Raw genomic sequence first — 20210 nt, 5'->3', positions numbered from 1 at the left:
CGAGGATGGCAATATTTCCGGCATCTCTAGACTCGAAGCAGTTTGTGAAGGGGTCGGTTGTGAAGATTCGAAAGCCTCTTGAGGTACCTATCACGATGTCTATTAACACAGGTGTTTTGCCGACCAAGGAGCATGTGCAACCCACCCACAGCCAAGTGGCTGTAGTCCTGATTAAAAGTGACAAAGTTCATTGCCATTGTGCAGGGACGAGACAGATCACCATCGAATGCTATAACCATTGCGAGTCCATGGATGATTGGGGACCTGGGGCTCTGTTGGTGGTCACTTCAGAAATCGGCTGGTTGTGGTATGTCCCTGCGTATTTTTGTGGGAGCTGTACAGTGGTTTGGTCGGGCTTGTTGAGAATTGACAAGTACCTCCGTAGTGACCTGGACACGAGAGTTGAGATGATCGCAGGTAGAAGGAAGGTCAACCTGGTTGACGAGTCACCAAGGCCAGTGGCAGTGGGTTCTGTTTGGATGCAGTTGCACTTGCCTTTGGAACTCGTCCAAGTTGCATGTGACGTCGGCTCCTTCCGAACTTGAAGGGCACCTAATTCCTAAAGGGTCGTTGCCTAACCAGGCAGGTTGTGCCTGCCACTTTGTGGGGAAGCCACCCACCAAGAAAGAGACGTTCGCCTCTCCATCCACGTTATCTTCAAAGACACAAGCATCCAACCCTTGTCAAGTGGCTGGTGGCCATGCATTGAACCATAAGTCTACATCTGTTGTTTTTCAATGGCAGATCAGATGGACTTAGAATCTGATGGCCCTCGTGGTATCAAACGAACCGCTCAGGAGGCCGGCCTTCCCCCTGAAGCCCCTCGTCGGATCAAGGCGAGTGAAATACTTCAAAGGTAGGTCACGGTAAAGCTAATCTATTAATTAAGGCTCTTGATCAAGATGTGGTCAACAAGATCGCTGCAGGCGAGATCATTGTCGCCCCCATGCATGCTTTGAAGGAGATGCTTGAAAATTCCATTGATGCAGGCTCAACCTCCATCGAAATCCTCGTCAAAGAAGGTGGGCTAAAGCTGTTGCAAATCACCGACAATGGACATGGAATCGAGGTATGTCGTGTGGCTGCCTCCGTTATCGTCCTTCGAAATGCTTATGCCGTTGCAGAAAGATGATTTACCCATTTTGTGTGAGCGATTCACAACTTCGAAGCTGAAAAACTTCGAAGACCTGATGGCCATTGGAACCTATGGCTTCCGAGGCGAAGCTTTGGCCAGTATCAGTCATATTGCTCACCTCAAGGTCACTACAAAGACTGCAAACTCCAGTTGTGCATGGCAAGCTCACTACTCATCTGGGAAGCTCATTCCAGCCAAACCAGGACAGAGTTCTGACCCAAAAGCATGTGCTGGGAGACGAGGTACGCAGATCACCGTCGAAGACTTGTTCTACAATATCCCCAACCGCCGAAGAGCTTTCAGATCACCTTCAGAAGAATATGCAAAAGTCCTCGAGGTAATAACTCGATATGCCGTTCATCGTGAAGGTATCGCTTTTTCAATAAAGAAGCACGGGGAAACAAGTACTGGCTTTTCAGTTGCCTCGGCCGCAACGAAGCTAGATCGCATCAGACAAGCATACGGGGCACTCATCGCAAAAGAACTCGTCGATTTTGCGATTGAAGATCCCAAATGGGGCTTTAAGGCCTCGGGGTATGCGACAAATGCCAACTATAGCGTGAAGCGGACCACTCTACTTCTGTTCATCAATAATCGCTCTGTCGATTCATCGGCTATCAAGAAAGCCGTCGAGCAGACTTACCAACTGTTTCTTCCGAAAGGAGGCCATCCATTCATCTATCTCAGTCTTGACATTGAGCCCACCAGAGTCGATGTCAATGTTCATCCAACAAAGCGAGAAGTACATTTTCTCAATGAAGATGAGATCATAGAAGTCGTTTGCTCTGATATACGAGAGCGACTGGCAAAAGTCGACACCAGTCGAACATTCAAAACACAAACATTGCTGCCAGGACTTAGTCCCATGACGCCGATAAACATGAAATCAACAGGGCTTACAGATTCACCTTCAACTTCTGGGAGCGTACCACGAAATAAATCCTCCACAAAGAAGCCATACGAAAACAATCTGATACGTACAGATTCACAAATGCGCAAGATAACTTCAATGTTACCTCCTGCTCTAACACCTGGTGCTTCCATTGACGAATCATCTGGTTCTGCAGATGGCATAATCTATACTGCCACTGATCGTGAACCAATTCAGATCCGCCTCTCATCCGTCAAAAAGCTTCGTGCTGATGTTCGAGAATCCATGCATAATAATCTCACGGAGGTTTTTGCATCACTCACCTATGTTGGTCTTGTTGATAGCAGGAGAAGATTAGCAGCAGTTCAGTCTGGTGTGAATCTTTACCTCGTTGATTATGGAATGACGGCACATGAGTTCTTCTATCAAGTGGGTCTCACAGACTTCGGCAATTTCGGGCTCATCCAACTCCAGCCAGCACCAAGACTGCAAGATTTGCTTGAAGTCGCCGCACAGCATTACATTGACACAGAGTCAGATTGCGCAAATCTAGACAAGGATGAAGTTGTCCAGAAAGTGTACGATCAACTGATGAACCGGAAACAAATGATCTCTGAGTACTTTTCAATAGAGATCTCTGATGACGGACTTGTTGAAGCAATTCCTTTACTACTCAAGGGATATCTTCCTTCAATGGCTAAGCTTCCCACCTTTCTCCTAAGACTTGGACCATTTGTCAATTGGACGGAAGAGGAGGATTGCTTCAGAACGTTCTTACGAGAGCTTGCTTCATTTTATGTGCCTGAGCAATTACCTGAACCGAGCTCAGCCCCACCCACCAATATGGAGGCTGAAGACATGGATCTCGAGGACCCATCAAATGAAGATCAACAGACTGGTACTCCTTCAAATGACATCGATGCCAGTATCGAAAACAGGCGTAAGGAGGTTGTTTACGCGCTTGAACATGTCCTCTTTCCAGCTTTCAGATCTAGGATCCTGGCTACAGAAGCAATGGTAAAGGGTGTTGTGGAGGTCGCCAACTTAAAAGGCTTATACCGGGTTTTCGAACGCTGCTGAAATCACATACGTTGAGCTGTACAATAGAAATAGCCAGAACATGATGATTATCCAGGTAAAAGTAACCGAAGATCTGTCCAGGACACCCTCTCGATGTCATCAGCCACTTAACTCGTGTTACATTTCTCCTTTATTGTGGTAGTATTTGCCAGAAGCCAACTCTTTCCTCGAGGAACCACATGCAAACCAGCACACACACACAGTGAATGGCAATAACATTCCCTCCTCATCTACTCTCACCTATAAAGGTCAATCCAAGAACCCCCGTTTCCCCCCACTCCTCCCCAGCAGCGCCAAAAGCAAATCAATTCGTAGCATTAAAACTCCTCCAGACATTCCCGAGGGCACTCAAGCCGCTCCCATCAGCATTGAGCAACAAATTGGTCGCGCCATTCTCACTGCGATAATTGCCGAACCAAGCATAGCGCTCGACCCAGCTCGTCTGGTCACACCAACGGCCGGCCTCGCGCATGAAGGCCTGGACGGTCGCGGCGTCGTAGTCGGCACGATCCAAGCCGAACTCGGTGATCCAGACGGGATAGCGGCCACCCCCAACATCCGCATACGCCTGGGTGACGTAGTCCTTGAAATACTGGATGTTGTAGGGGCTGGCGTACCAGTGCAGGTTGATGAAGTCGACGGTGAGGTTCAACTGCGTGGCGTTGCCGAGGAAGGCGGCCAGGTAGCTCAGGCCGTCGGCCGCGTTGGTCACGGCCACGCTGCCGATCTTGAGCGGCGGGCCCGAGCCCCCCAGTGTGCGTCGGCCCGCGAACGGTTGCATGTGCGTCGCGTAGCCTTGTAGTGAGCGCTCCATGGGCATGCACGATGAGAGGCCCCCGAAGCACGCGTCGGGCTCGTTGAAGCCGAACAGCGCGTCCGTCCGGTAGTTCAGCAGGGAGAAATTGACGTTCGCCGCCCAGATCGACGTCAGTGTCGGGTTGTCGTTGAACAGGAGTGGGATGAATGCGAATTGCGAGGTCGGGTACGCTCCAATGTTGTCCGTGCTGCTGTTCGGGAGCGAGAAGTAGTTGTAGCTCCAGTTGATGTACCGGCTTGGTGGTGGGTAGTACGTCAGTGTGGTCACGTTGCTGTAGGCGATGCCGCGTTTTGCTGGGTAGGACGTTGCGGTGGCTGTGGAGGTTGAAGAGGTCCAGGTGCTGGTGGTTGTTGAGCGTGTTGTGGTGAGCGTGAGAGCAGTGGTCGGTGGGAGGGTCGTGACGGGCGACCTTGACGAAGATGAGCTTCCACTTGTGCTGGACACTGCGGTCGTGGAAGAAGACGGAGAAACTGAAGATGTCAGCAAAACAAGACTTGTCGAAGAATTTATCCGGGAGCTTGTAAGCGACGTGCTCAAAGAAGAACTCGTAGGAACGGACACGACGGCCGAGTTCGTCGGAGGCACAGAGACATTTGTAGTCTGGGCAGCAGATGTAGGAGCAGCCGACGTCGGGGCAAGGCTGGTGGAAGTACTTCTGGCGGACGCCATGCTCGACGAAGTCGCGCTTGACGGCTGAGTCAATTGACTGGACGAAGTTGGAATGACTATAGAAGAAGACGACGACGGTGGAGGCAGGCCAGTCTGAGTCAATCTGCTCAAAGTCGGCGAGCTGCTTGGTGCCTGAGATGTCGGCAACAGTCGGGTAGGAGTGCTCGTCAGTCCACCGCTCGTTACAACGTTGGTTGTGGTAGGCTGTGTAGTGCTGGCTCCCGCTGAACTCGATGGATACGTAGATGGAGACCGTGAAGTCGTGGTCGAAGTGACCCATGGGTCTGTCCAGAAAATATATGAAGAAACGGTCATAGAAGAAGTAGCCAGCAAGGACGGAGTCGAAGTGGAGGTCTCTTCTTCGCTAGGAGTAGTTGTCGGTTCTGGAATCGATGTATCCTCGTTCGTGGTCGAGACGATCAGCGGAGAAGTGGTCGCGGTGAGGGTCTCCGACATCGAACTCGATGTCGGCTCTTGATCGGTAAGAACCGAAGACGTGCTGACAGTCGAATCGACGTACGCAACTCCCAAGTCCGCACTCACCACATCATCAGGCAATTCAGCCTGACCACCGAAAAACACCAGGACCCGGCCAATATCATCGACATAGAAGGAAGCGTTCCCCAACATCAATGCCCCACCGTTGAACGACCAGCCATATCGATTCCCAGCCAGCACGAGCGTCTGTTGAAGAGACACTGGTCTAGGCAAGGACAGCGGGTCGACAGGTCTAGATCCAGATCCGTCATTTGGAGGTCCTTCAGCGGGCGCACTATATTGATCGTAGTTCGGTTCGACATATGTCCCCTCGCTCAATAGGTACTTGGTGGCCGTGAGGACGAAGACCGCTGCTTTGTTTTCGTATGAAGTTAGGTATGCCACGCCTTCGATGAAAGTGAGATATGAGACATCGCGTCTGTGCAGTTTCAGGTTGGTTGGGTTGGGAATGTTGATTTCCAGGACGAATGGATCGGATGTTGGAAGCGGCGGTCCAATGATTGGGATCGATGATGTGGAGATGCTAGCCGAGCTTGAGGCTGGGATATCAGTCGCTGACGAGGACGAGAAGCTCGCCGTGCTGGTGACCGGAGTTGGCCTCATCGAGCTGGATTCTCCGGTCGAAGTAATGGTACTAGATGCGATGGATCCTTGTCCGCCAGAGCTTGTCGTTGTCAACGTGCTTTGTAGGGCGGAGCTGGTGGTGGTTGTAGAAGACCGGATACCCGAGTAGCTGATCCATGTTCCGGGATCCCCATATATGATTGTGGTAGTGAGATAGCAAGAGTCTGTCAACGATACTGCATATAGTGCCAGGTTAGCACAGTTCATTCGGGATCCACATAAACTTCTGCCAATCGTGCAAATAAGTTGTAGACATACCTGACTGTGCAAAAGCATATGCAAAAAGACTGTGCAACAACAAGCCGACTTCCACACTGTGACTTCTCATCTTGTAGACTCCACCACTTGTGATCTGCTGAACATCTCCAACATCCTACACACGAAAGAAGGTGAGTCAATATTCTGAGACGCGTCGCGTTTGCTCGATGGTTTATGGCAGGAATGAGAGTGTCTCGCAATACGGAATGCTGCTGTGGTCAGTGCGCGATCAACAAGGATTGAAAGGGGGCCGAGAGGTGGATGTAAGAGTCCATTCTTTTCATTGATTACTCCAAAGCTCCTAACCAGCCAGATTATCATTTCTAGTGTACAGAAACATGCGCCTTACTTTTCCAAGTATCATCTTGACGTTGTACATAGGCAATGCGTGCGTGAGTGTTGGTGTATGGGGCAACGACCCCGATCATGTGGCCATCAATTTTTCGTAGAACAATCTATGGGTATCACTAATATTTGACGTTGGAAAAGGCGAGAAAAGCATAATTCATGGTGATTTGTTGTTATCATACTCCAGGACTTGTTGTTGTAGGACTGAGACCAGTCATATTGCTATTGCTGGCATTGAGGTATTCCAAAGGAACCTTTGGTACTCTTGGGCTTTGGATAGCAGCAGCGACTTGATTTTGACCGCCTGATTGACCTCGTATTCGAACAAAGTCGCGACCCTTCTCCTTTTCTTTGGCGCTCTCACTCTTCCCACCTGTGAGACGTCGCATGCCTCGTCGCATACTCTGTATGCTGAAAGCCCCTCCAGTTTCAGTGGCAGAAGTGGGTGTAGTTTGATATTCCGGTCCTGGCCCTGATAAAATTCTTGATTGGCCTGATTGAGGCACAGTAAGTGTTGGGAATGGACTGTTCTCTCCATCCGAAAGCAACGCATCATCATATTGATCTGCATAATCGTCCTGTGACCTGAAAGAGCCATTGCCTGCAGGTATCGATGGAAAACCCTCCGAGGTGGGATGGGAATTCGGATATTGATTGGCAGGAGACGTTATTGATCGAGCATGTAAACCAGGTCGAGTCTGGTTCATTGGGCTCAAAATTGTTTGAATGGATTGCTTCTTTGAAGGGCTTGGCAACGACGGACCCGGACCCCCCAGTTCGTCAATGGACGAGAATGATGACTGCGCCATACTATTGTAGCCTGGCGATGATACACTTGGTTGTTTTCGATGTATCGTGCCTGGGAGCATACCTGTTTCAGCAAACCCATCCTGCATATGTGCCAAGGAAGAGCTTCGTGCAAGACTTTGTCGAAGAATTGGCGCTGTTTGCTCATCATAAAGGGTCGTACTATGCTCAGGTAGACTCGGAATGTTCATCGTCGCAACACCAATGTGGCTTGTTCCAGTTGGTGTCAAAATATCGTCGTCATCGACATCGTCGAAGAAGTCATCAAGGCTGTCGAGTGTATTGATAAGATCACTGACGTTGGTATCTGCGGCAGCTTCAATTGATCTGATGGTCTCAGCACGACTCTGTGGAGGGAAGTATGAATCCGTATAGCCATCATCCCCGGAGAACTCCACGTCAGGTTTTGCAGTCGTCTGTTCGATTTGAGAATCAGAATCTCCACAGGTGTAAAATACTGCATGAACATTGTGTCGTGTCATACTCGAGTAAACAGCCGGCATTGGGATAGACCAGCCAGAGGCAAGTGGGATGCCGTATAAACTTTGTGTTCGTTCGTATTCTTTACGAATTGCCTTTGCCGTACCAGAAGCCATGCTCATGCGCATATGGTGTTTCTCCATTGGTGTTGTGGCGACCTCCATGATGAAATCCATCACTTCCAACGCCTGTGTGCAGTGCTCGGTTTGCAGCAGTCGAAGTAGTGGCGAGATGAGATCCGGCCCATGAGTCGTGATTGCTGGACTTCTCATATTCACAAGAGGTATCAACTCACAGAGAATATCCATAGTTTTGATCCTGAACCAAGGAGTCTTGTTTGTCAGAAGCCCGATCATGAAAATCAAGCTTTGGGCATCGAAAGCTGGGAAGAATGAAACCCTCAGAGCTTGAACACTCGCGACTAGGAAATCTCTGCCCATGAGATACTCCTTGTCCACAAAACGTTGAAGACATGTTGCGAGAAGGCTATGACCTTGAATATCGGCCACCTGGGCAAGACGCTGGGCTATTGCAAACACTCCAGGATCTGGCATGTCCTCGTCAAAGCTGTGGAGAAAGCGTGGTAGATTGGCGAAAACAGAATAAGCCAAGCGATCATCACTTCCAACCAGACTACAGTCGGGGAGTGCGGTGAGCTTGTGGAGGATAAGCAGTGTTTTGTCCAAACTGTCAGCAGATCTCAGTCCTTTGTACAGCAACGGTTGGAGACCTTCGAATCCTCCTTCCCACTTTCCAGGCTGTCCCTTCAGCATAGCCTCCGTAACATCAGCTGCGGACAGGTCGAGTTTTTCTAATAGCTTTTCCAACATGCCCATTGTTTCGTAGAACTCTCTCTCGTGGATAGTTTTCAGACAGGCACAAGTTGTCCAAAACAATTGGGGATAGCGCATAAGGTTTTTAGGATCTAGCGCACCAATAATGATTTTGAGTGTTGTCAAAATCTCCATTGAGAAAGTCTGATAGTCGGTCTGTTCATCAGCAATGGTGTTAGAAAGTCGAGCAAGCATATCGGCAAGCATTCTTGCGTCGAGAGTGACAGAAATGCAGCGAAAGACTTGAAATGACCGACAGGCTAGATGTCTCACGGGGCAGATTGATGCCCAGTGCAAGGCCTCCTTAGCCCAGCTATCACTGAAATTCTCGAAGGCAAGGTTAAATATGGTGACAATTTCAGAGGTCAAGACTGACATAGCGGGTGGGACCCGGCTGGCCCCATCATCTTCATCTTTTCGTGTGTTGTGCTCATAAGACCAGCTTACTTTTGCATGATTTGAGCGAACCGCATCCACCAGATTCTCGATTCGTAATTTTGCCGAGTTCAGGGTGCTGGGTTCAATTTTTGTAGTGACCAACTCATGAATGAGGTGAACCAACATTTCTCTTGCTTGTTCTTGAACCGATGTGGTATAATGATCCCACAAGATCAGAACAGTGTGTATGAGTTTTATCACCTCATCTTTGACAAGAATCACAGGAGTGACCATTAAATCAACCAAGAAAATCAACGAGACTTGGCCCATGGATAGGCCGACCTATGGCCGAGTTAGTTTGTGTTCTCAGCGATTTATTGGACAATCACTTACTTGTTTGTTCCCCATTGGTAATAGTGAGGTCAGATCAGCAACGTAGGGTAGGTTTCGAGTGTCTGGCATTACAACATCGGCATGCTTTTTGTCATTGACCATGTTCTTTGGGGTAAGTTGTAACATGAAAAACTCCAAAACTCGCGAACCTGCTGGAGTCGATGACAGATAGACCACAATTTGTTTAGCGTGCTCAACAAAGTTCTGATCGCGTCGATCCAGCGACAGATAGATGATAAAATCGAGAATTAATTGGACATTACCGGCGTGTGGTCCCGTAGCCAAAGCCTGCCACAACGCCTGTACTTCATTATGCATCACACTAATGGAGTGGATTGTGATTTCAAACATATTAGCCAGAAGCATGTACGAAACAGCTGTTGGGCCTCCAGTGCCAGGGTCGACCTGAAGTTCCACGACCTGAAGCCAAGGTAATATGGCGGCGACCATATTGCGCTGATGGTCATTGCGGGCAGATTTGTAGTGGAGAGAAAATTCTGAGAAGATCATAAAGGCTAATTCTGAATTCGCCTTGGAAAGTCGCTTGGAATACTCGAACTGGGCTAATTTGTAGACTGCGCGTGTCTTGTCAGAAATACTGATGTCAAATTCCTGAAGATTGGAACTCTTGTGTTGCCTGTCGTCGAGGGTTCGAATAAGACGAGCGGCTTTCATGCGAATTTCTTGATTTTCATTCCCAAGAGTGAATAAAACGAGGCCAAGAATTTTCCAGAAAGCGACTGGATAGTCTGCCTGTTCGATCAATACCTCGCAAATTACACCGAAATAACTTTCCAAAGCCAGAGGTGACTCAGTTCGATAACATTGCTCGGTGGCGTTATCAATGATCACCAGATGCTCCGGATTATTCAACAACAGCAATTTTAGAGCTCGTCGGCCTATCATATGCATCTTATGATTGTTGGTGGCGAATATCGTGTCGACCCAGGAGAGCATCCGCTGTAGGTTGAATGAAAGAATGGCATTACTATCAGTCTTGATGGTGATAGGGCCAGCACACAATGTTGCCATTGCACTTAAAGCTGCTACACGCAGATTGTTCTTTTCTTTCTCTGTTGCAGCATTGGCGTTCATACGTTCGTTCATTTCTCGAGCATGTGCTTGGTTTGGGTCGAAGAGATGTTGCTCGGCAGAGTAGCCGCACCAATCTTCCATGAGGGCAAAGGCTGACTTGCGTGACTCAAAAGGCATCCACCTTGATGGAGTTTTCGATCTATTCACACCTTCAAAGACTTCTTCGACTAAGCCACAGAAATGGTATCGCAATTTCTGGAAGCGCCAATCCTTCTGAATGTCCGTGTCGCTAAGAAATATTCTAAGATCGCGCGTGTAGGTGACAAGATTATGTAGAATCCACTCGTCATTGTAGATATCTTCATGGCGCAGGAAAGTAGCAGTTGACTTGTACACGTTAGTCACTTCAGTACGGAGACGTTCAGTCTTTTGTGAACGTTGCGGACTGCTTGGCGTGCGTTGATGATTGATCCTTGCCTTGGCTTCATCATTGCATTTTATGACAGCATATTGTAAGGATTCCAGTAGCGTTCGATGAAGCTTACGGTTGATAGACCCAAGAGCAGAAACCACTGCATCGCGGATCGCATCAGGCGTAGCTCCCAGCATCGGAATAATTGCGGAAAACAAAGCTCGGGCTGAGCTCAGCTTATCTTGTGCGCGCTCTGGTCCTCTGGACGTTTTCCGTGCATGCGCTGCTTCGGCCAACTGGCTCTGTGATTGAGCGCCTGGAGAGCTGATCGTCACGCAAGCCATAATCAGATAAAGCTTCCATTGATCGAAGAGAACTTCGGATGATGTCGCAGAGCTCCGCCCCTGAGCACGATACTCGTACAGAGCAGATTGGCCAGTCATTGTTTCTGACAGACCTTCTATGTCGCGCTGCATCATCATCAGTCTATCTGTGACAGTCCCTCGACACAAAGCGATTGCATTTGGACATGCATCAAAGATGACTCGAATCAGATTTGGAAATGCTTTGAACCAAAGTGTTCCGTCATAAGAAACTTCAGAACTGCAGATTTCGATCAATGTGCTCTGCCCATCGGCACCACGTTTGTCCTTTTGTAGTCGACTGCGCTCAGCCACATTCAGCGCATCATCGTGAAACTCTAGCACTTTGGAGGATTGATTCTCAAGTATTTTAATAATTCTTGATGGTTCATCTTGACCCAAGACCTTGTCAAACTGAAGAACAAGGCGAAGAACCTTGATCGCAAAGGTTCGGACCCTTCTTGATTGTGAGCAAAGGAAGAAAAGCCCATACGCCTCGATCTCGTCAACCAAAGGGATAACATTTGTAAGTTCCATTTGCATCGCCCTCGTAGAGGCAGAACCGACCCTATCTCGTGCTTCGGGCGAATTGGCAACTGCTTTTTGCTTGAGCTGTTCTGTCCAGATCTGGAGTAACTCGAGATACAAGGAGAGCGTAGCCTCGATGTGAGCAGGTCCCAGACGACCCTCATCGGACATGGTCGAGTACTGCAAGTCATAGTGAAAGATGAATCGGGGGAAAGCGATTGCCACGGCTTGTGCATGACCCTGTCGAGCAATTGCCTTGAGTGATTGAGTAGCAGATGCAGCAATATTAGATTGAACGTGAGCGGATCCTGTGCACAGCAGATTGATCAACGGACTGAGAGGAATGTGGTCGGTAAAGCACCGTGGCAGAGCTTGAATAGCCACATGAAGAAGCTCGTAATAGTACTGTCTTTGATCGGTGGTCGTTCCATCCTGATTTCGGGTGAGGGTAAATGCGTCCACAAGCGGAGTCTTTGGGACAATGGTCGCGCTGGAGAACTTTTCGTTCAATGTAGCTTGACCACCAAAGGTGTTATCGCAAAGGATGGTGATTTTCCCCAGTATTTGACAGAATTGCAAGTAAATCTGCCGGGCGTTTTCATCAAGGCGAGAAACATTCACTGGCACAGACGGGGGGGTGTCATCTTCGAATGAGGTACGTATCGGAGACTCAACACCAAGAGTGGTACGCATGCTCATCGGCGATGACGGCAGACCGTCAACATTGTTCGTGGGCAGATTAAAGCCTGGGAAAGGAGGAGCACCCGACCCGTCTCTTTCTAGATCAGACATGATCGCCAAAAACGCACGAATACCTATGACCATTCTCTCAGGTTCCATGTTCTCGATTTTGAGGTTTCTACTTGATTGAAACATGTCGTAGTGTACCAATGGAAATATGACCGTCCTAAAACAGAAATCTTGCGAAGCATACCCGATGACTCTGATGAGCTGTACCAGGGGAACCGATACTGAGGGATCAGAGGAGACATGTGTTTTCTTCCCTTGTGGTACTGTGATTTTGATAATGTCTTCGAGTCTGCGTTGCTTGATCTGGTTGGGCTCGTTGACTCTCATGAGGTATGTCCAGACAAGTTGGCATATCGCTTGAAGAGCTTGGCTTCGAGTGGACCTATCTCTGAGCTTAGGAGCCAAGGTTGCAACCATAGGAGACCATTGTACCGAAAATACTTCGATAGGGGAGATGCAGAGAAGCAAAATTGACACGGGAAAGCCAGCAGACCAGTGTCGGACTTTGACCAGCATACTTCCGAGTCTCAAGTTGATGGCCTCTATGAGATCTTTCCACTTTGGCACCGCCTGGAAGCATTCAGGGTTGCTTGCTACCGCAGTAAGAAGGCGCTCAAAGAGCTGGCAGTAGGCTTGTTTGACTCTAGGGCCATGGGCATCTGCAAACAAAGCCGCCATTGTCCGTAGAAAGTCGGCTACAGTGTAAGAAGAGTCCTTAGTCGCGTTGATATGCAGATGGCGCATACCCAACAACAACAACTCAAGTCTTGACTCTAGATCTCTAGCAGTGGTCGTGGCGGAGCTCTTGGCGAATTCTTGCTGCCAAATATCAAGCTGTTGGGTGAACCGGGCGGTTACGTTGACAAAATCAAGCCTACTCATGTGGCCGAGCACCTCTCCATATATTCTCCAATTCGATAAGCGGATGGATGAAGTCAGGATCTGTGCAGGCTCGACTTCTCGGATCTGAGTAAAAACAATGTCTTCAAGTTTACTTGCTAGGTCTTGAGTTATGGCGGACAGGTTGCTTTGCTCAAAGATGGCAATCAAGACACGACAGAGAATGTAGACTGAAATTGTGGCTCTCCTATCGGCGAGAATGTAGTCTTGAGTCAGAGTATCGTCTGCAGACGAAGAGACGTGTTCTGCATTTGACTGAGAAACATTTGATTCACCCGGACCCTGGACGGGCTCGGTGTTCCGTCGAGGTAGGGCTATCGGAAGATTTCCTGTTGAGCCTCCGGCTTGGAGTCGCTGTTGGTATACTTGCTTCTTCAAGTTCGCAGCGGTATCACCCTTGCCCTTTCGCCATAACATCAAGCTGTCCACCAATGGCTTTGGACCCTCGCGGGAAATATGGCCTAGAGAAGATATGAGCTGGTCAAAACCCACGTCGACACCCGGAGCGCAGGCCTGCTCGACGGGAGCAACAGAAGAGTCGAGGATGGTGATGCATTGGCTGATTCTATGGTCGGCTTTCAAGACAAAGGCATGAAACAAGTGGTGTAGGGCATATTCTCCAGGCGTACGTGGCTCGGCCTGCGAGCTAGAAGACTGGTAGCCATGAGCGCGGCGAGTCCGTGACTGATCCTTTCGTTTTCTTGGCTGAGCTGGTGGGGTGTCTCTGGTGGGAATGGTTGTATCTATGAGTGAGTCGATGGAATGGCCTTGGGTATGGCCTGGGAATGGAGAGACTGGAGAGGTGAAAGCGGTAGGGCCTTCGGTATTGGAGTATTGGCCTCTGCGAACCGTGGATGGGTAGCCTGCATAGTTGGAATTTGGGGCAGATGGTTCAGGTGTCAGAGGACTGCCGGTGGGCGAGTTGAAGCTGGGACCCCTCGAGTGCTGTAAACCATGTATGACTGAGGTTTGACGGTGGTGGCCGTAGCTATTGGAGGGGCGTCTCTGAAGACCGGTGTCGACCACAGGGGGGACTCTGTTGCTCAAGCCCGGTTCCGTTCCATGAGGCTGAGGCTGAGCAGAGCCAGCCCGGGAATGTGGCAAATATGAAGGTCCATAGGACTGAGAAGTAGATTGTTGAGGCCGGCCTCTAACCAAAGAAGCCTCCCTTGTGTGGGTTGTGACACCGTACTGCGGTCGGTTGTTGGTCAAGGGTGGAGAGATCTGTTCAGGCCCAGGACCGTCGAGGGGGTAATTTTGGTTCTCACCGGAGCCAGATTGTACATCTGAAAGCATTGATCGCGTCAGTAAAGGTGCGGTGTAAGGACTAGGATAGTGGTGCGAATGTGGGTATGGCGATTGCAGGCACAGAGCGCGCAGGGAGGGTTTGCGGAAGAATTCCGGACTCACGGTTATGCAGCATTGTGTGCCGTGGATGGCCGTGTAGAAGGAGAATGGCGCAAGTGCGTCATTGCTCCGTAAAAGAGGTAGGGGAATGTAGTGCAGTGGTGTGCGTGGTGGTGGGAGAGTTGAAGTCGAAGTTGAGAGAAAAGTTGAATGGTGTGCGAGAGGGAGAGGTCAAGGCGGTGGTTACAGATTGGCGATGGCGTCGTGACTCTAAAACACTGCAATGGCGGTGATGGAAATGAACGCTTCCTCTACCTGGGGACTCAGTCACGAGCAAATAATTGATTTAAGCAATGTTCAATTGCAAGCTATAATATACGACGTGTCTCATTTAGTGAATAGTGTACACGCACTGAAGAGAAACATAACCTACAGAACCCCAGAATCGCCTGGGACAATTTTGTACTACATCATAGGGTGTTGACATTGTGCAAATAGTATGGTGGGCTGTGTGCTGCAGCACTCTATTCGTCGTCCTGCAGGTACACTGGTCGAATCAGACGGAGGGGTGCCATTGCCTAATCGTGGACGTGAAATGCCTAGGCAGTTAATCATCCAGGTACCAGACAGTTACTGCCAGTCACCTGTAGGTCATCTCAGGGGACTAACTCCAGGCTGACAGTGGCGGCAATACGAGCATTAGCTAAGGATCATATCATTGACAATCCCCTTTTCCCGGCTGCCTGTCTTGTACCCATGTGCTGACCACGACATGTACGAGGGGTTTATTTTTGGGTCGTGATGGAACGTGGTCATGATCGTGGTCGTGGTCGTGGTCCGAGTGGTTGCTGTTACACCCAAGTGATGTGGAATATTAGGTACCTACCTAGGTACCTAGGTAGGTATTTGGGTAGTGTAGGTACCCGGATCCCTATGTGCCTACCTACTCATGGGTACATAGGTAGGTACCCGGTCAGGCTCCCAGAGGACAATACGAGATACGCAGTCTACCTACTAGGAGTAGGGACGTGGTCAATAGCCAAATTCGAAAATCAAGTGCCGCTGGTGGGGAATACCTAGTAACCGCACAAATATTGTTATTAACTAAGTACTTACCTACCGACCTAGGTAGTTAATAACTTGATCTTGAGCACCCGGAACCATTTCGTTCAACCGTCCCGCACAATAGCCCGGCGACTTGCCTCTTCTTCTCCATCAATTCCGCACTGGAAAAGAAACCGATGTTTCCTCGGGCGGGCTCTCCAGGGCAGAACAACTGGTTGTTTTCGCCCCTCCACTTCCAAACTCCAGACTTGAATCCCGTACTCCCACAACCATACCCGTCTTTGCGCTCTTACACTGCCGTGCTCCTGCCTGAGGCTCACCCCCTCCATGCTTCGGTTTCCATCCACCACGTTCCTTCACTCGGATAGACTTCAGCTTCTTACTCACATGCTGACGTCCTAGACTTTTGGTGATCGCGCATTACTCCCGCCGTGCCAGTGCCTCGTATGTTTTTTTAGTGTATCGAATCGTACAAACCCGATAATAACGTATCGCCCGCCTGTCGTAGTGGGCACTGGCAACCCCCTCCATCTTCCATCTTCCACCGATCCAGACTCCCGAACAGTTGGTCCGTTCCGACTCTGTTAGGCCGTTCAAATATCTCCAGAAGCACCAATAGCACCCATCGCGCCAATTCACAGACTGTCCGTCGAGCCCGGATATCTGCATCTACAAGACTACAACTTCACCTTCCTGCACCCTCCCACTTAAACCCACCCACAGTCAAGTCTTGGCATATCAGGCCACATAAGTCAGCCCTCATCCGCCAATCTTTCTCCACGCTGTTCGCTTTTCATAGACCCCGATCCTTAAGGTGCCTTTATCTACATTCTGTCCTTTTTCTCCTTCTGGCGCTACGACCACCTTCTCTTAAATAGACCTGCTTCCTACTGCGGACTCATCAGGCCCATCACCTCCCCTCTCGTCCGTCCCTTCTGTCCTCGCCTGTCAGCCACCCATACCCCGCCAACATGGCTCAGGTCGATACTCTAGATATCATCGTCCTGGTGGTCCTTCTCATTGGTAGCATTGCCTACTTCACCAAAGGAACCTACTGGGGCGTCCCCAAGGACCCTTATGCAAACTCTGCCCTCAATGGCAGTGCTGCGAAGAAGGGTTCTCGAAACATTGTGGAGAAATTAGAAGAGACCGGCAAGAACTGTGTGATATTCTATGGCTCTCAGACTGGTACTGCAGAGGACTATGCTTCTCGTTTGGCTAAAGAGGGCCATGCCCGCTTCGGTCTCAGTACCATGACCGCCGATTTGGAAGACTACGACTTTGAGAACCTCGACACTTTCCCCGACGACAAGATCGCCTTCTTCGTCATGGCCACCTATGGCGAGGGCGAGCCCACCGATAACGCGGTTGAGTTCTGGGAATTCATCAACAACGATCCTCCTTCCTTCTCCGAAGCCAGCGAAGAAAAACCACTCTCAAAACTCAAGTATGTTGCGTTTGGCCTGGGAAACAACACCTACGAGCACTACAACCTCATGGTTCGCAACCTTGACAAGATCCTTACAAACTTGGGTGCCGAGAGAATTGGCACCGCTGGTGAGGGTGACGATGGCGCTGGCACCATGGAAGAGGACTTTCTCGCCTGGAAAGAGCCAATGTGGACTGCCCTGGCTGAAAAGATGGGTCTCGAGGAACGCGAGGCTGTCTACGAACCTGTGTTCAATGTGGAAGAAAAGGAAGACTTGACCGTTGAGGATGATACCGTCTACCTTGGTGAGCCCAACAAGAATCATCTGGAGGGCACTCAAAAAGGTCCTTATAACGCGCATAATCCTTTCATTGCTCCCATTGCCGAATCGCGAGAAGTCTTTACTGTCAAGGACCGTAACTGTCTTCACGTCGAGATCGACATTTCAGGTTCGGGTATGTCATACACTACGGGTGATCACATCGCTGTCTGGCCCACCAATGCTGGAATGGAAGTCGACCGTTTCCTCAAGACCTTCGGCTTGGAATCCAAACGCCATACTGTCATTAGCTTAAAGGGTATTGACCCAACTGCAAAGGTCCCATTCCCCACGCCGACCACCTATGATGCCGCCGTCCGCTATCATATCGAGATCTGTGCTCCTGTCTCACGTCAATTCATGGCGACTTTGGCTGCCTTTGCTCCAAACGAGGCGGCCAAGAAGGAGGCTACTCGACTAGGTTCAGATGCCGACTACTTCAAGGATAAGATCTCGTCACAGATGCTCAACATTGCACAAGCCGTGTCCGCAGTCTACAGTGAGCCGTGGTCTGCTGTTCCTTTCTCCTGTCTCGTTGAAGGTCTGAACAAGTTGCAACCTCGCTATTATTCCATCTCTTCCTCATCGCTGGTTCAACCACAGAAGATTTCGGTTACTGCGGTAGTCGAATCTCTTCGCATTCCTGGTGCTGGTCACGTCGTCAAAGGTGTAACCACAAATTACCTCCTGGCTCTGAAGCAGAAGCAGAATGGTGAACCAAATCCATCTCCTCATGGTCTCACCTATTCAATCACGGGTCCACGCAACAAATATGACGGTATACACGTACCTGTTCATGTTCGTCATTCCAACTTTAAATTACCCTCGAATCCAAGCAAGCCCATCATCATGGTCGGACCCGGTACCGGTGTTGCTCCTTTCCGTGGATTCGTTCAGGAGCGTGCGGAGCTTGCGAAGAAAGGCGAGGATGTCGGTCACACAGTCCTTTTCTTCGGATGCCGAAAGTCTTCAGAAGACTGGCTATACAGAGACGAGTGGGAGGTAAGTCGAGTTCTAATCCATGTCCAGAATATTCTTTTACTAACGGGAATCCTAGGAATACAAGAAAGCCCTCGGCGACAAGCTCACCATTTTCAATGCCTTCTCCCGAGAACAGGCACACAAGGTCTATGTGCAGCATCATATCAAAGAGAACGGAAAATTGGTCAACGATCTTCTACAACAAAAGGCCAACTTCTACGTTTGTGGTGATGCGGCCCGTATGGCTCGGGAGGTCAATGAAGTTCTAGGGCAAATCATTGCTAAAGAACGAGGTATTGATGAAAAGAAAGCCGAACAAGTGGTCAAGAGCATGCGCAGCAGTGGTGTCTACCAGGAAGATGTTTGGTCATAGACAAAAAGACTTGCTTGTCCAGATGTGACATGTGACATGTGACGAACGGCCAGCCAGTGTGGGGTCAGGGTTACTCAACCGACAAATTTTGACAGCAGCCCCAAGCCAGTTAACGATAGACGATTCACGCGCTCATGGAGTCGAAGTGTTACACCCCCTATTTCTGCCAAACAAAGGTTCTCTCACGCGATGAGCAACAAGCATGAGTTTTGAATTGGTGCATCTGGGCAGTTCACCTTCCAGATTGCTCCCTCTCAACCTCGGTCTCCGCTTGCCTATCACCGACCAGAATCCGAGTACTGTTTTTCCCGAGAAAAATTCAAAGTCCGTCCGGCCCGGGACTGTCCGACTTGCATCCCCATCATGATCCAGGGAATTTTCTGCAGCAAATCGTACAACACTGACAGTCCTGGCAGGTGATTGAGGCGGGGTACAAGCCATGTGGGGTTTTGGAACTCTAAACTTTCCCTTCATTGAGATTCTCTTCCGGGTGCGGAATATACCCCGGGAGACGTGGGGCGCAAACTGGGAGTTTGGGCTGTGTTACTTTTTGACCACTTTTCTCCAGTTTGAGAGCGACCGCGGCGGCGACATATCACTTTGACAGTTGATATGTACCCCAACCTCAAGACAATTTCCCTCCTTCTGTCACGCGGATCGTTGGACAACTGAGCTCTGGGTTTTGCCACGGTATGGCCTGGCCTTTCTTCGATACCTTGATGTTCCTCCGGCGCTTGGGTTTATTAGACGACTGCAGATGACCACACTTTTGTTTGTTTTGCCTTTTTAGAGATTCTTTCATTTTTCTGCTTCCACTGCCTTCAGGTTCAGCGGGTCTACTACTAGTATTGGAGTTCCATCATGTACATTCTTGGAAGCGCGTCGCTATATTCTCCCCTTTTAGTGATGGTGAGTGAGCACGTCCAATTAAAAGATATCAAGAATAAACCATCCCCAAATACCAAATAGGTACCATAAATATATCATCATCTTCTTCCCCTTCAGACACAACGTCGAGGATTCACACCTGCGACCGTGTTTCTTCTCCCCTCTGATCAGTTTCCAGCAATCTTGCGTCTTCCTCCACTCCATGATATCCTACTTACATGTCCACATATTCAAGTTTCCACCGCACGCAAATAGTATCCCAGTAGCCACGCGACGCATTGAAATTCACAACAACAGAAGTTAGCCCATTTTGCGATGAAATGCCCCTTTCCTCGGGGGCTCCCTAGACGCCGTGTTTGTGAAACGTTGAGACTGCGCGTGCGTGCATGCAAATAGACATATATAACACAATCATACATACATACGTGCGGAACTACCTACCCGACCTAGGTACAGACTCGCCCGCCTAGTCCCAGTCGGATAGACAGACAGACAGACAGACACGTCTCGTCTTGTAGCGTCGTCATGAGAGGGAGGCTAGCTGGTTTTTTGTTGTGTTTTTCCATTCTGAGAAAGCGAAATACCCTTGAGTTTTTGGTTCATCCATTCATTCCATTCCATCGTATCAAA

The 20210-nt window shown here is 49.5% G+C and overlaps 3 protein-coding genes across 3 annotated transcripts; 2 read left to right on the top strand and 1 right to left on the bottom strand.

The window, feature by feature from the left end:
• Positions 1 to 737: 737 nt before the first annotated feature.
• On the top strand, positions 738 to 3086 carry LTR84_010597 (uncharacterized protein; the record flags this gene model as incomplete). Its single annotated transcript, XM_064854132.1, has 3 exons — positions 738 to 836; positions 890 to 1069; positions 1125 to 3086. The coding sequence occupies 3 exons, from the start codon at positions 738 to 740 to the stop codon at positions 3084 to 3086; spliced, it is 2241 nt and encodes a 746-aa protein (XP_064700239.1).
• A 304-nt stretch (positions 3087 to 3390) lies between these two features.
• Positions 3391 to 14474, bottom strand: LTR84_010596 (uncharacterized protein; the record flags this gene model as incomplete). The annotated part of the gene is made up of 4 exons (XM_064854131.1): positions 3391 to 5870; positions 5953 to 6067; positions 6483 to 9140; positions 9192 to 14474. 4 exons carry the CDS (start codon positions 14472 to 14474, stop codon positions 3391 to 3393), a joined length of 10536 nt encoding a protein of 3511 aa, XP_064700238.1.
• A 2087-nt stretch (positions 14475 to 16561) lies between these two features.
• On the top strand, positions 16562 to 18692 carry LTR84_010595 (uncharacterized protein; the record flags this gene model as incomplete). The annotated part of the gene is made up of 2 exons (XM_064854130.1): positions 16562 to 18340; positions 18396 to 18692. 2 exons carry the CDS (start codon positions 16562 to 16564, stop codon positions 18690 to 18692), a joined length of 2076 nt encoding a protein of 691 aa, XP_064700237.1.
• Between the last annotated feature and the right edge of the window lie 1518 nt (positions 18693 to 20210).

This window comes from Exophiala bonariae, assembly GCF_035927105.1.
Source record: "Exophiala bonariae strain CCFEE 5792 chromosome Unknown scaffold_46, whole genome shotgun sequence".
Classification (NCBI taxonomy): Eukaryota; Fungi; Ascomycota; class Eurotiomycetes; order Chaetothyriales; family Herpotrichiellaceae; genus Exophiala; species Exophiala bonariae.
This window is presented reverse-complemented; position numbering and strand designations above follow the sequence as displayed.